We start from the raw sequence: 16776 nt of genomic DNA on the forward strand, positions 1-16776 counted from the left end.
AATACAGGTGTGCATGATCCTGATCCTTTGTCTCTCAGTGGACAAAGAACATCATTTTCTGTCCATGACAGGCAAGAACGCATTCTACCATATGAAAATCTTTGGCTCAGTGAGGTAAAAATGTCCTCATGGCCATGAGCACTCACCTCCAGATTTCATCTACCTTATCCTGCCTGTCTGAGGTCTCTGGGTAGAAGGTCATCTGGTTACGAACCCACCGAAGAAGGGCCTGGACCTGACAAGATGCCATAAGTCAGCTGCTGGACACCACGTTTTTAATACAGCAGCCTCTGCTGGGGTCTAAGGATGCCAACTACGCCTTGTGGTCAGCTGCACTGCTGCCACCTGCTGGGTCCTTAATCCCAAATCATGATCTGTTCTTGGGACAGGAAGTCTGTGGTTTTGGTGTGCACACAGGGCTTTTGCATATCACAGGACCATGGGGAGTGTCAGCCTGCAGGGTTGGAATATGTGTGATGCTGAGGGAGTAGCACATGTGTCCCTACCTACCCTACACACCCCAGAATGAATGAATAAGTATTATTTAAAATATTATGGGGTGTTATTTAAAAAATTATAACCCACATTGGTCACGGGTATACAAGTCTAGATTTGGGAGGAAGAAGACAGAAGCACATGGATCTCATTGAGTTTGAAGCTATATGGTCTATGTATCCAGATTTTAGACAGCAAATGGAGCAGAGTGAAGACTTGTGTCAAAGAATAAACAAACCAAAAAAAAAATCCAACAACATGAACAATAAATCCCAGCCAAACCTACAAAAGTCTATGTATCAAACAAAACACCAACCAATCAAAAACAGAAACACAAAGTTGATGGTGAACTTGGATGGTGTTGCTAATTACCATACCTGAGGTTGTCCTCTGCACTTCAATACATGGGCCCAAACTGACTTGCACACACATGCACCAGATCTCAAACACATATCATGCAAGGATCCTTTAACATATGGTCTGTTACAACATATTGCCCGTCATCATCCTGACTAAACAAGGCCTCCTTAAGACGAGGCTCTGTGATTCTTGAGACTCTACTTCCTGACTTTGTTCACAGCATTCAGACTCTCTGACTTTATAACTAATTAACTTATCCCATGACAGCAGGGGGAGAAAACAGGCTCAACCCTTCCTGTTTCTCTGTAGATGATCCAATTCCAGAGGCTTCCCTCAGATAACACATACTGCAGGCTCTGTGAGCCCAGCAGATACCCTCATAGATGAAAACTGTCCCTGTCTTCTCCATTCTTGTCACCACTTCCTTACACACACACTCATTGATCTCTCTTCCCTAGTGACAACACAAAGATCCAGAGTGTGGTCACAAAGTTACCCCCCAGACTGGTGCAGGGACAGAGTGGAGAAGCTAGAGAGGGTGGGGTAAGGATGGCAGCTGGTGGTGTAGACAGGATGATCAGGCCGAAGCTTCACTTTTACGATAGCACAGTTGCCTGCTGCCAACTGACCTCATGTTTCTTCCCTAGGATGACATCATCTTCATCTGCCTCACCTGCTCCTCAGCCTCAGATGAGCTCCTGCCTGCACCCCTGCCCAGGGGAGTCCCCAGGAAGAGGCTCTATACTGTGGTCTAAAGGTCCAGTGAGTGGGACTGGGGAAACAGTTCAGTCTCCCCCAACATCTGCTGATAGCCAAGGACAGAGACATTTATAGGTATGTCATCAAGTTTGTGGTCACAGAAACAGAGAAACTCATACCCCCCCTCCTCAGGGTTATTATATTTAGCTTAAAACAAACCAAAACCAAAACAAATAAATGAACAAAAAACAGGAAAGTGTTAATACCCTACCATGTCGGTACATTTAGTAGGATGCAGCAGCAGGAGATTTTCTGACTTTGAGGCCAGACTTTGTGTACAAAGCAAGTTCCAGGACAATCAGATGTATATAATAGAGAAACCCCCTCCTCCAAAACAGAAGAAAACAAAAACAAACATACAAAAACTGAAGTACTGTTAGTCACATTATATTTTATATAAATCTGGAGAGAAGCTAAGTATCATATTCAAGTTCTCCATCTCCAGGGAAAAGGGAGCTAAGTGAGGGCCTTTTTTCATGACACACTTTACTGATTTCAGTTTTGTTAAGCTTTGCTGTTGATTTAAAGACAGAGTCTCATGTAACCCAGGCTGGCCTAAACTCAAGAAGTACCAAGAATAGCCTCTAATTCTGTGGTTCTCAAGCTTCCTAATGCTCTGACATTTCTTCATGTTGGGGTGACTCCAATCATAGAATTATTTCATTGGTATTTCAGGATGCAATTTTGCTACAGTTATGATCATAATATAAACATCTGATATTCAGGATATCTGAAATGTGACTGCTGTGAAAACATTCTCCTAGTTTTAGAGAGGTGGTGACCCACAGGTTGACAATCAATGTTAAAATTGATAATATTCCCATCACAACCTGTCAATTGTTGGGATGACAGGAATGTTATGATCCCCAATTTCTTTTAGTCCTTTTTCTTACTGATCAGTTCAGTCTAGGGAACATAAATTCCAAACACTTGTCACCAGGGCAGAAGCCAATATCTACTCTCTAGTTGGAACATAATGTTCCCTTTTGGCAGATCAGAGACACAGGCTGCCTAAGTGTACACAACCTGACCTTAAGCACATATGTAGAGATGAGAATGTTGGCTCTGTAAGTCTTTGCTCTGGGCTTATCTCTGGATTTTCCCTCTTATGCAATGGAAAAGGACCTGAGAAGTCACATGACCATTTGAACAAGTAGATTAAGGCCCTTTCTTACAGGTGCATGAGACTCCTTGAGATGACTGGACAGACCACCATCTTGGCAGCCATTTGAAAAAACACATCAGAAATGCCCAATATCACCATGCCCCTTGGAGCTGCAGAGTTCAGTCTCAGGGGTTAGGATGCAGTCACAACCACGGTAGACATCTCACAGCTGTTCCAGGGCACTTCACTTTGGCCACATGAGTTTTGGTGACCTCATCATGACCAAGAAGCTTCCCAATGACCAAGAAAAGGCCCATGGATGATATTCATTGGAGGCTTGTGATTCGAGAACTGGAGCTATTTCCATACCTCTTCATTTATGGCTATCATTGGTAGATCTCTATAGAACGTGGCCGTGAAATTCTTCTGTCATGAGAAGCATGGTTTCATTCCTTCTGGATCACTGTGGATGGTTTCCTGTGTACCCACAAATTTTTATTATAAGGGGACCTGCTGACTATCAAATATTAGGACAGACTGGTCTTGGGACAAATTTCCCATTTTAGGATAGAACCCGGACTGCAGAATGTCAACATGGAAGGAAATGAGAAAGTGAGTGCACACAGTTGGGCTTGTGAGTAAAGAAAGCTCAACATGGGACCCAAGCAAGCCATGCTCTGACACTTGATGTGAAGCATGTGGGGTGGCGGGGGGCTCTGGATGAGATGTCAGCATCCAGAGAGTAGGAAGAGGAGAACTCTGATTGTCAGGCTGTGGGTTTCAATGAAGACCATGGCCCTTACATCTATCCCAGTGACCTACACCCTAGACACAGTCTACACTCTCTAAGAAGTGTCAGGAAGGGGAAGGATGGGGCCTCAGGAGACACACTGAGATGGATTGTGGGAGTAAGGTATTTATTAACAGTGTCAATAACTCCATGAGCAGAGAGAGAACAGCACAGTCAGGCTCTCAGGCCCAGAAACACACAGGAGGACCATGGTTCCAAGGAGAGCGTGTCTGAGTCCCCATGGCAGAAGTGGGGGTTATCCAAGAATGACTTTCACAGGAGAATCCTGCAGCCATGAGCTCTGACTCCCAGTGAGAAGACATGGAAGGCTGTGGGATGCAGGGTGTGTAATCACCAACAACTACTTTGATGTAAATTCGCCTCCCTGATGAGAGATCCTAGTACGGAGGAGCCTGTTAGTTGAGGAATAAAAAATTATTTGTTACCAGCATCTGGTTGGTGACAGGAGAGACAGATGACAGATGTCCAGAGTCAGTGTTCTCTGTGTACCATTTGGGTCCCCAGAAATCATTTCCACATCCCTGGGCTAGGCAGCAGACACCATTTCCCACTGAGCTTTCTCACTGGCATATACTACTTTTCTTCCTTAATGTGTAATTTAAAATATTTCAGGTAAAATCAATTTAGAAAATGTTATGTCCATGATTTATCACCTTGAGCAATCCCCCTCGTTTTTAAAGACACAATCTTTCACAGGCCTGGAACTCACCAAGTGTCCTATACTTGGTGTTCAGCCAATCTGTCTCTGCCTGTCTCTTGCTTGACCAGGGCTGGGATTGCAAATTCCTGCCACATCCCTGGGTGCGAGCTCCTGATCCATCAAACTCAGGTCCTCCTGCCCCTGTGCCATGCGTTTCTGACTGAATCATCCCTCTGGCTCCCTTCCATGCCTCTCATAGTGAACTTCCCAGCAGCTCCTCTTCTGTCCCTTGAGACGACAGGCACTCACCTTACTAGGGTTGAGGCTTTACTCTGCTGGCCTGTAGGAGAAGAAACTGTGTCAGTGGGTCAGCCACGCTGGTTCTCATTCCTGCCTCTCAGCTGTTCTCTGTGTGCAGACAACAGGAGGGGACCAGGGCATCACACATGTCTGCAGCATCCAGGCAGGCACAGGTCTGAGAATCAGCAGGACCTGAGGCCAGGAGTCAGCCTACTTTCTGTACAACACAGCATGTCAGATGACTACTAGTGAACTCACCCATATCCCATCTCCCTTTCTGTCCTTTTCCCTACTCTACTTTCTTGACTCATCTCTGCCTCCTCTGCTCTGCACTCACTGTGTCTCCCTCTTGCCTCCCTGACATCTTGCTTTCTAGCTGTCCCTCTCAGTGTAGGCTGCTGCATCCTGCAGTTTCAGACTCAGGGTTTTATTCCCAGTCAGACTTCTGCGGTCATTCAGGCTGCTGCTCTTCCACCTCTCAGTTCTTCTACTTACAGTGACAGGGGGCAGAGCCTGTCTGAAACAGTGGGATGCACATTTAAATGTTCATTTGTAAACTTCCATTACACTCCACCATCTATGCATCTCTATCCATATCCTGTAGTCCCAAAGGCTTTAAATCAACTCTGACTTCAGTTCACATGTAGGTCTTGTGTTGGGTGTACAAGATATTTGGAGCCCAGTGGCCTACAGCTTGCTATGTAACTGTAGATAAATTTGAATTCCTGATTCCCTTCTCTGGATTTCCCAAGGGCTGGAATTATTTTGTCCCCCTCTCTGTCCCCATTTTTATTTCTTAGAGTACCCATGAATATTTGTAGACAAGTTATTTATACAAAAATGTAATGGGATTTTGCAAAAGAACATTGTATTTTCAAGTGTGTGTGTGTGTGTGTGTGTCTGTTTGTGTGTTGCTTATGTCTGTGTGTGTTTTGCAGGGACATAATGTATAAATTTTTCCATTCTGCCAATATGCTTGAATTTAGGGTACTTCTCTAGTCTTTTGCAAAATTTACTTTGAGCAGAGCATAACCATATGTGAATATTTGCAAATGTGAACACTCATGTGCTGCTGGAGGACGACCTTGGGCATTTTCCTTTAGGAGCTGTCCTCTCTGGATTGTGAGACAGGTCAGTCATTGGTCACACCCAGTACATAAGGTGGGCAGCACAGGGAGCCTCAGGGATCCTAGTGTATCAGGCTGTCCTAGGGGAGGCATTTCTTATTTAGGGTTATTCCTCTTCCGGTTTCTGGGCCAACATCCCCCTAACTCCTCCCCCTCCTCCCCCCATTACCCCCCCCCCAACAATCATGTTCACTGGGTGTTCAGTCTTGGCAGGACCAAGGGCTTCCCCTTCCACTGCTGCTCTTACCAGGCTATTCATTGCTACCTATGAGGTTAGAGCCCAGGCTGACAACTCTTTATATGGCTCCTGGGGTGATGCTCGTGTGACTGTTTGTGGAAAAATCACTTCAACTGAGACACTTCAATGGGTGTTTCATGATTTCGCTGAGGAGGGTGAGATTTCTAGTGTCCAACTCTTGCTTGTTGTAGTGTTAAGTTCTCCATACACATTTCTTTCTCTTTCTGTGTCCATTAATTTCCATTTCAGTTACACATGTCCAACTCAAAGAGGTGTCTCTACTTATACATATCACTTCCTATAATATGTTGTCTGCAAAAGCTGGTCTACCCTCATTTCTTCTACAGCAGACACAGGTCTTCCAGTCAGCCCCTGAGGTTCCTGCATGCCTACTTGAATTCCCTAGGAGCAGGCGCTGTGTTCATCTGCATTTGCTCCTCTGATTTCCAGGTGGTCAGGAAGGACATCAGGCTCCATGCAGTTCTTGAGGAGTTCAGGCAAATTTCCCTCCTTCTGTTCACTTTACTGTTCCCTACCCTTCTCCATCTCCCACAGCTAAGAACACTCCCTGTGGGGAAGCTCAGGTGAGGCCTCTCCTGGACCACTTACCTTTGCTTCCACCACAGGAAGATCACCCATCCATACAGGGGGATGATGACCACAACTTTGGACACGACCATCCCAACCATGGCTCCCAGGTTCAGCAGTGAAGGATTCCTCTGGCCCCTTGTGTCCTCCAGGCCAGCTGTGGGGACTGCAGAGGGGATGATGGAGGGGCTCCCCATGGTAGTATTGAGAGCTGTGGAGAGATGAGAAGTGAGAAAATCCTCCCTGGATGAGAGTGAGGAATGGGTGAGTGTCACACCTTGTCTCCTTGGTTGGATGCAGGACGCAGAACAGCTGTTAGAAGTTCACACAAGGAAGGGCACACATGCTTAAGGCTGAGACTCCAGAAGAGTAAGCTCAGATGCACAGTCCCCAACTGTCCTGGCTGTGTGTTCACAAATTTTCATTGGCTCACAGATAACTAAGTTAGAAAAAATACAGCGATTTTTTTTTTTTACTTAAATGTATGTAACATACACATATGGTTAGTTCATAGTGAGTTTGCTGCTTGGACCCAAGAACCTGAGTTTGGTCCCCAATATCAATACCAAGAACCTGGTGAAGTGTGCATGACCCTTGCTCCTAGCCCAAGAGACAGAGGCAGGCAGAGCCCTGTGAGTGGACAGGTAACCTGGTCTATGTGTCTAGTTCCATGTCAAACAGAGCCAAGGGAGCTGTAATCCTAGAGCTGAGGAGGTGGAGACAGACTTGTCCCTGTGGCTCACTGGCCTGCCAACCTAGCCTCGATGAAAAACTTAAAGCCAGTGAGAGAGCTTGTCCCCCAAAATATGGTGGATGAGACCTTAAGATCTCCTCTAACCACTACAGACATAAACATATGTACACACACACACACACACACACACACACACACACACAGATCTGCCGTTACAGACCCACATGTTCATACACACTGAATATGCCAAAATGTGTAAAAGAAAAAACACAATTTTAGCTTTTTGTGTGCAGCTCTGTCCAGGGCAGAATACATTCCTTTGCTTTACACACATAACTGAGAAAATTTTTCCCAATATTTACCTATTTGCAAATTCTAAACCAGGGGTTCTAGACCTGTGCATCATTATCCATCATGGATTACATATCAGGTATCACTCATTTCAGGTATTTCATTGTGATTCATAAAAATAGGATAATTAAAGTTATGAAGTACCAATGATATACTTTTAGGCATGTGGGTCCCCACAACATGAAGAACTGTATAAAAGATTTGTAGCTTTAGGAAATTAGAGAATGACTGAACTAGACACATATATAAAATGGATACTTTCTCTCTAACTCCAGGCAGCAGCTATCAAATGCTACTACAGGTCAACATGGTAGCTATAGCCTGCACAGATAACTGCTCTGTGCACATCCTCTCATAGTTTGACTTAGGACAGTCAAGAGGCACCTCTGGATGTTGTGGCACATGCTGTACTGCCCACCATCAGGAGGCAGAGGCAAGGCAGATTGGTGTGAATTCAAGACCAGATGGGTCTCTATACTGAGCTTTTGAAAAGCCAGGGCTACAAGCTGAGAAACTGATATAAAATAAATAAACAAGATAGAAAGAAAACAGGAAATAAAGAAGTACTCACATTTAAAAAAAAGTGGGGTTATGGGGAGCAACAGAGAAAGGTTGAAGGAAACAATGCAGCAACACACAGGACCCAGATTCTGTTGGTCCCTATGCAGGAACACAAGTCACTACAATGGGCTCAGGGCTCCCAATCCAGGGGACTCCAGTTCCTTCAGCATCAGAGGGGCTGGAGGGATCAGAAGACAGAGCAGCCACATCATGGAAATGGAAACACTTTCTTAATCATGTTCTAATGACTGAAGAGACTGGGGAGAGAAGATAGGTGTGTCCTGGGGAACTGTGAGGTGAAATGAGGGACTATGGTGACATGTGGCAGTTACAGTTACACCTGAGAACACCAGAACATCCAATGGCCCCTACTCTATGTTCTGTGCTGACATTGGAGCTATGTGAAGAAGCTGCACAGAGGTACCAACTAGAGCCCTGCCACAGAAACATGAGAGTCGGCTCCATCCTGGAGATTTATATTCACCTTGAGGTCACAGGTGAAAGAGGGCAGGACTGTAGTTAGTTTTGGGACAATAAGGGTGTGAACTATGGGGTACTGAAGCCTAGAGTCCTGTCTGATTCTGTCTGAGCAGAGGATGACAGACATAGGAGGCAGCAAAGACTTCTCCCAACTGCAAGGAAAGATGCTGGTGGCAGATGTTTGGGCAGAGCCGAGGGAAAGCAATATGAAAGGAAGCTCAGACTTGTGGACCCTGATGTGATATCTAGGGAACCAGGAAGCCACAGGTGTCAAAGCCTGAGCCATGGTGACTCACCATGAATGATGAGTTTGGTGCCAGGGATTGACTGCCACAACTTCATGCCTTCTGTTGTTTGCAGAATAACTCGACTGAAGTATGTGGTCATGGTCGTTCTCCTTCAAGTTCAGGATTCTGAGGACTACCAGATGTCTGACCCTGTGTCCAATTCATGATGAGCCGGCCCTTAAAATGCTCATGAAGGAAAGCCAGGGTGGAGTTGTAGATGAATTCCCCATGGAAGGCCTTCCATCTCCAGGCTATGCTCATCTGCGGATCCTTGGCCAACTCCCAGGGGAAGTAGAAGGAGAAGGGGATCTCGATGGAGCCGCCCTGGACTCCAGAGAGGACAGCTGGTTGGTTGACACCAAAGTCATTTTCTCTTGTGATATCCTGCTGAGTTCCCTGGGAAGGACAGGGAGAATCTGAAGCCACTGCAGGGATTTAAAGGACAACCCTGAGCATCCTGAGCCTTCATCTGAAGGGAGGGGTGGGACACAGGGCAGGACTGTCCCTATGGCTGCAGGGACAGCAAAAAGAGGGAAGGGTTGGGTTGTGCTCACTCTGAGTGTTGAGCTCTCTTAGGACAGAGAGACCTGGCTGGCTCCTCTACCAGACACTGGACACAAGACACCCACTTTTCCCAGCCATTCTGTACCCTCCTCTGGTTCAGTCCCTGCTAATGAGGTCCCCACCACTCACCAGTGTGCAGACATGATGCCAACAGCAAAAGAAGGAGAAGCCGAGCCATAGCCAGATTCTTTCCAGGAAGTAAGACTAGCAGGGCCGTCAGGAAGTCAAGGTTGCCCTGTCTAGGGACACTGGGCACTCAGCAGTCCAGAGAGAATCAGGGTAAATAAAAACACACGCTCAGGCATTCTCAAGTGGAAGACTGAGTTGAGCAGGACCATCTCCACCTCCTTGTGGCCAGCAACTTCCTTTACTGATCTGGCTTCTTCTCTTCCGATGTTGCAAAAGATCCACCCTTGTAGTTACTGACAACATGACAGGGTTCTTGGGCCCAGCCCCCACTTTTGGCTGGGAGACATATCCTAGCCCTTGGCATAGCAGGTTCTCCTTTCTTCTACATTGACTGTCTACCTTATCTACTCTATTCCATTTCCTAAGTGGCTTATAATCTCTTTGCCCCTTTCCTCTATATTTTCTCTATTCCTTCCTTCCCCTCCTCAATCTTTTTTGTATTGTGTCCTTAACTGTTCCAGTAAAAAAATTTAAAAATGGTTTCTTTTAGACCACATTAGTGCCAGCACCATAGGGCCACATGGCATCTGTTGGATATTTTCATTTCAGTCAATAAAGCTTCTCACACACTATGTTCCATCCATATCACACTGCCGATGGCTACTCTCTGTGCCTAGCAACAATCTCTCCACCCATCTAGTTCCCAGGACAGGTTGACACGATGCCAGACATACACATCCCTATTCCATGGTAGCCCAGTGTGTCCTGTCACCACACAATCTCTTGAACTTAATTAAATCACCACAAGAAAGAACACACAACACAATAACCTCTGATCCAATTGATAAGATATAAATGCCCACCTAAACAAGGTATAATTTGCTCATCTAGACACATAAAATCCTGTACACATCCATCCCTTAAGAATAGTCATAACAACTGGTAAATGTGCAGAGAAAATTCTCAACCTCCGCCTCCATGTTCTCTCGGCTGCCCTCCCTCCCGCTCCAGTCTCCTCCTCCTCTAAAACTTTTCTCCTGCCCATCCTTCCTTCTCATCCAATGACAGGACTCATTCTATCCTGTACCTGCCTTCACCTGCATAATGACATCAACCTATATTTCATTAGACCTTTCTGTCTAATTTAAAAAAAAACTTTTCTCTCAAATATAAGCTGAGCACAATTATTGTCATTTTGTAAACTAAAAGCATAAAATATACCTGTATGTGTGTCTATGTCCGTGTGTCTCTGTGTATCTGTCTTTGTGTGCATGCATTGGTTTATGCATGTTCAGGCTAGAGGAGAGCCTAAGGTCTCATCCTCCTCATATTTTGCATCAGGCTCTCTCACTGACTCCAAGTTTCCCGTGGACACTACACTGACTGGCCAGTGAGCTGGACAGACAAGCCTGTCTGCACTTCCTCAGTCCTAGGATTACAGATCGCTCAGCTCTGTTTGGTGTGGAACTAGACACATAGACCAGGCTAACTAGACACATAGACCAGGCTAACTGTCCACTCACAGAGCGCTGCCTGCCTCTGTCTCTTTTGCTAAGATTAAAGGTCTTGCTGGCCTCTTTATATGGACACTAGAGATCAAATCTGGTTCCAAAGCCCAAGCAGCAAACGCACTATGAACTGATCATATCTGTATGCTACATACAATTATGTACAAAAAAATCACTGGCTTTCTTTTCTGTGACCCATTGAAAATCTGTGGACACACAGCCAGGACAGTTATGGACTGTGCATTATAGCTTACTTTCTAATAGTCTCAGCCTTAAGCATCTGTTTCCTTCCCTGTGTGAACTTCTAAGAGATGTTCCCCATCCCACATCCCACAGAGGAGACAGGATGTGACACTCACCCATCCCTCCCTCATCCAGCGAGGGTCTGCTCACTTCTCAACTCTCCCCAGCATTCAGCACCACCATGAGGAACCCCTTCATCATCCCCTCTGCAGTCAAGACAATTGGCCTGGAGGCCAGAGTAGGCCAGAGAAATCCTTCACTGCTGAACCTGGGATCCACGGTTGGGAAGGTCATGGCCAAAATTGTGGTCATCATGTCCTTTAGATGATCTTCCTGTGGTGGAAGCAAAGGTAAGTGGTCCAGGACAAGCCTCACATGAGCTTCCCCACTGGGAGTGCTCTCAGCTGTGGGAGATGGAGACGGGCAGGGAACAGTAAAGAGAACAGAAAGAGGGAAATGTGCCAGAGCTCCTCAAGAATTGTATCCCTGGGACCTGTTGTCCTTCCTGACCACCTGGAAATTAGAGGAACAAATGCAGATGAACACAGAGACTGCTCCTAAGGAATTCAAGGAGGCACTAGGAGCCTCAGGGGCTGCCTGCTCATCTGGAAAGAGCTGTGGTTGTTAAAGAAGACCTGAGGGTTGACCAGCACAGGTAGACAACATGGTACAGGCAGTGATAGCTATAAAATGGGACACCTCTTGAGTTGGGCATGTGAGACTAAAATGGAAATTAAAAGCATGGTGTGTAATAGACTCACAAACAGTCAGAAATGTGGAGGGAGATCTTAAAACTACAAGAAGAAAAAAAAAGTTGGACACTAGAAACCTAACACTCCTGAGCAAAATTACAAAGCACCATCTGAGCTTTTGGCTCAGTTGAAATGTTTGTCCCACAAACAGGGATATGGGCATCATCCCAGGAGCCATATAAAGAGTTGTCAGATGATTGGACAGTCAAAGACACTAGGATCGCTGGGGCTCAATGAGCTGCCAGCCTTACATAGTGGGTGAGACCAATGACTGACCTGTCTTACAGTCTAGAGAGGACACCTCCCAAAGGGCAATGCCCAAGGTTTTCCTCTATCATCCACATGTGTGTATATATGCAAATATGCACATGTGGAAATAAACTGTCCATAGTAAAGTTTTTAAAACATTAGGGAAATGCTAAAAGCATAAGTATATTTGCAGAATGGAAAATTCTACACATTATCTCCTTACAACACAAAAACACTAAAAATACAATGCAGTTCAGTTTTGAATTCCAATTGCATTTTTATAAAATTCAATGTTTTGTCTCCTAAAACTCGTAAGTATTTTAAGAAAGAGTAATGGGTACAAATTGGGGGACGCCATAATCCCAGCACTAGGGAAGGGAAGGGAGGAGGATCAGGGGTTCAAGGACATCAGCAGTTACAGCAAGCTGTAGGACAATGTACTCCACTGAACACACAGCACAAGAGCCAAGCATGGACTGAGGTCAGAGCAGATTTAAAGCCGTGGGAACTAGAAGACTACAGGATAAGGACACAGATGCATAGATGGTGGCCTGTAATGGAATTTACAAATAAACATTTAAATGTGCATCCCACTGTTTCAGACAGGCTCTGCCCTCCACTAGTATAAGTAGAAGAGCTGAGAGGTGGAAGAGCAGCAGCCTGACAGACAGCAGAAGTCTGACTGAGCTTCAGACCCTGAGACTGAATCTGCAGGACGGTAGCAGCCTGCATCAAGAGGGAGAGTTGAAGATTCAGATTCCATGGAGGCAAAGGGGACACATGGTGTGGAGAGAACAGAGAAAGCAGAGATGTGTCAAGAGGTTAGAGCAGGGGGAAGAGAGGGAAGGAGGAAGGAAGGGAAATGAGTCAGTACACTAGTAGGCATTGCTCTGACTTGCTGTGTTGTACAGATCAACTGACCACTACCCTCAGGTCCTGGTGACTCTTAGTCCTGTCCCTGCCTGGCTGCAGCAGAGCTGTTTGCTGCCCTGGTCCCCTCCTGTTGTATGAACACAGAGATCGTCTGAGAGGCAGGACTGAGAACCAGCATGGCTGACAGACTGACACAGTTTCTTCTCCTGCAAGCTAGCAGAGTAAAGCCTAATCCCCAGCTGGGTGAGCACCTGTGATCTCAAGGGGCACTGAGGGAATGTGGGGAAACTTATTATGACAGACATGCAAGGGAGCCAGAGAGAGGATTCAGTCAGAAAAGCACGGGACATGGGTAGGAGGACCTGAGTTTGATCCCGAGACTACACGTTACAACCCAGGGATGTGCCAGAAATTTGCAATCGCAGCCCCGTCCAAGAAAGAGACAGGAAACAGAGTCATCAATTGGTGGTTCGTGTAGTCTAGCCTATTGATGAGTTTCAGGCCAAAGGAAGATCACGTCTTTAAAAACAACAGGGATTCCTCAAGGTGATAAATCAGTTGGAGCACTGGTTCTCAACCTGCGAGTCCTCACCTCTTTGAGAGTAGAAAGAAGTTTTCACAAGGGTTGCATAACAGATATCCTGCATAGCAGATGTTTATATTAAGATCAGAACCGTCACAAAGCCACAGTCATGAAATAGCAATGAAACACTTTTATGGGTGGAGTCACCCCAACATGAGGAAATTATGACGCTTATGAGAACCCAGCATTATGAAACTTGAGAACCACTGAAACCGAAGCTATTCTTAGGACCTCTTGAGTTTGAGGCCCCCTCAGTTACAGGAGACTTTGTCTTGAAACCAACAGCAAAGCCAACCCAAACTCCAAACAACACAGAGAGGTCATGGAGAAAGGTCATCTGTTGGTTCCCTTTCTGTTGAGGATGGAGAACTTGAAGATGATACCAGTTTCCTCTTCAGATTTACATAAAAGTTGTGACTATCAATACTTTAGAGTATGTTATTTGTTTGTTCTTGTTTTCTTTTTGTTTTTGAGAAAGGGGTCTTTCTGCTCTATAGATCTGACTGTGCTGGACCTTGCTTTGTCCACCAAGGCAGGCCTCAAATTCAGAGACGCGACGGCTGCTGCATCCTCCAAAATGGGATGAAGTGTTCCACTACCATGCCTGGTTTATTAGTAGTTTTCAGTTTCTTTGGGGGGTTGCTTATTGTTGTTTTGCTTTTAAGCTACATACCTAACACTAACACAGCAAGAAGTGAAAGTCTCTCTGTTTCTGTGACCACAAACTCAATGATTCATTAATAAATGCCTCTGTCCTTGGCTATCGGCAGAAGTTGGCAGACGTCTTACCGGAGGAGACTGGGCTGGTCCCCCAATCCCACTCACTTGGCCTTTAGGACACAGTGTAGACCCACTTCCTGGTGACTCCCTTGGACAGGGTGACAGGGGGTGCTCATGCTGAGGCTGGGCAGCAGATGAGGGAGAGGAAGATGATGACGTCATCCTAGGGAGAAACACGAGGTCAGATGGCAGCAGGCAGCTGTGCTATTGTGAAGCTTCAGCTGCAGCCTGAGCTTCCTGTCTGCACCTCCAGCCATCATCCTTCCTCCACCCTCTCTAGCTTCTCCACTCTACTCAGCCCACAGTCTGAGTAGGGAACTTTGAGTTTCCTTGGGGTCTGTATGTTGTCACTACAGAAGAGAAATCAAGAAGTGTGTAGGTAGGGAGTGTGACACAAATGGAGAGGAGAAAAGTGGGACATCATCCTACTTTTCGTCTGAGGTTATCTGTTGGGTCAGGGCCCACAGAGCCTGCAGTATGTGTTATCTGAGAGATGTTTCTCCAATGGGAGTGGTCAGGGAGAAATAGGAAGCCTTGAGCCTGTTCTCTCTCATCACTGTCATGGGATAATCAATTTGGGCATAAAATCAGATACTCTTAGTACTGTGGACTTGTCAGAAAGTGGACTCTTAAAAGTCACTGAGGCTGGTCTGAGGGAGGCCATGTTTGCTCAGGATGAAGACTGGGGAAAGTTGTGGAAGCTGATCAGCTGTCAAGGTGCCTTGGATGGTCTCTGTCTCTGTCTCTCTGTATGTGTGTGTGTGTGTGGGTGGGGGTGTGGGAGAGAGAGAGAGAGAGAGAGAGAGAGAGAGAGAGAGAGAGAGAGTGTGTGTGTGTGCACACTCAGGTGCATGCATATATAAGTAAGTGTGTGTTCAGGTATATAGAATCCAGAGGACACCCTCGGACATTATGATTAGGGACACTACCCTATTGGACTATCAACCTTTGGTTTCTGTGCTTGGTTTCTTGGCATTTTGATATATGGGATTTTGTTGTTATTGTTGTTGTTGTTGTTTTGGTTTGGTTTGGTTTGGTTTGGTTTGATTTTCTTGGGTTTTGGTTGGTTTTGGTTTTGCTTTTCTTGTTTTTTGTTTGTTTGGTTTGGTTTAGATTTTTGAGGATCTTATTAACTTTCTTTTCATTTGCGGGTCAATTTTTTTTTCATTTTTTTTTTTTTTTGTTTTTTTTTTTTTTTTTTTTGGTTTGAGTTTGGGGATTTGGGTTTGGGTTGGTTTTGTTTTGCTTGTTTTTTGTTTGCAAGTTTGGTTTTAGGTTTTGAGGTTTTTTTTGGTTTTTTTTGTTTTTAGTTTTTTTTTTTTGAGACAAATTTTTACTATGTAGTGTTGCTGCTCTGAAACTGGATACATAGACCAGACTGGCTTCAAACTCAGAGAGATTCATTTGTCTCTTCCCATAGCAGGGTTCACATAGAAATTCAATTGAGTCCAAAACATGAAACTAGGACAGACCCATGACTCAGGATTAAGGAGCCAGCAGGTGGCATCAGTAGAGCAGGGCACAAGAGACAGCTGGGATCCTGTAGAACTCACCAGGGCCTGTTGTGTAAAAATACTGAGGCTTAGCACATGGCATATGAGAGCCTTGTCAGGTCCACCCCCTTCTTGCATGAGTTAGCAATCGTGTTTGCCCAGAGGCCCCAGAGAGTAAAGGAAAGGCCGATGAAATCTAGAGATGAGGACTCAGGACCAGGAGGGCATCCTCACAGACCTCACTGCAGCTAAGAATGTGGTTAATGTGGTAGAGCTGGCCTGGCATGCACAGAAGCAAACATTTAATGCCCAACAGGAGATAAAGGGACATGATGGTGCTCACCTGTAGTCCCTGCTAATGGGAAGTCCAGGTAGGTGGATCTGTAGTCCTTCATGGTCATCTTTAGATACATAAAAAGCTCAAGGACAGCTTGGGCTACTTGAGATAAAACTTACACACACACACACACACACACACACACACACACACACACACACACACACACACAATTCTTTGTGACAAGGACCGTAGCCCTAGACCTTCCATGTATGGCCAACTCATCCCAAGGGTTCTGTGCCTCAGTGTCTCCAAGGGTACTATGGATATGTGCAGCTGGCAGGGAGGCCATGAGAGATTGTTTCTGGCTCAGGACAATGTATCTGAGGAGCACAGGAACACAAGTAGGACAGAGAAGCAGGCATGAGAGAGGGCAGCCTACATAGCCAGCTTCAGGGAAACATGGACAAGGCAACCAATGCCAGGAAAGTAAGGAAATGGGGTGATGCCTCTGCACATGCTACTCAGA

The 16776-nt window shown here is 45.7% G+C and overlaps 1 protein-coding gene across 1 annotated transcript; it reads right to left on the bottom strand.

The window, feature by feature from the left end:
- Positions 1-3615: 3615 nt before the first annotated feature.
- Positions 3616-9267, bottom strand: LOC116885562 (paired immunoglobulin-like type 2 receptor beta). Its single transcript, XM_032886855.1, has 4 exons — positions 8806-9267; positions 6445-6634; positions 4480-4510; positions 3616-3922 (listed from the first exon to the last, which is right to left on the bottom strand). Exons 1-3 carry the CDS (start codon positions 8894-8896, stop codon positions 4498-4500), a joined length of 294 nt encoding a protein of 97 aa, XP_032742746.1. The 5' UTR covers positions 8897-9267; the 3' UTR covers positions 3616-3922; positions 4480-4497.
- Positions 9268-16776: the final 7509 nt, after the last annotated feature.

The sequence above is a fragment of the Rattus rattus genome, chromosome 16 (assembly GCF_011064425.1).
Source record: "Rattus rattus isolate New Zealand chromosome 16, Rrattus_CSIRO_v1, whole genome shotgun sequence".
In the NCBI taxonomy this organism is placed as follows: Eukaryota; Metazoa; Chordata; class Mammalia; order Rodentia; family Muridae; genus Rattus; species Rattus rattus.

What these genes read in the sequence shown, in the direction of transcription:
- LOC116885562 (XM_032886855.1), bottom strand. Translation starts at nt 8,896, where the DNA reads ATGACCACATACTTCAGTCGAGTTATTCTGCAAACAACAGAAGGCATG. An exon ending in CACCAAACTCATCATTCATG is followed by an intron (nt 6,635 to 8,805) that starts GTGAGTCACCAT and finishes ATCTCTCCACAG; the next exon opens with CTCTCAATACTACCATGGGG.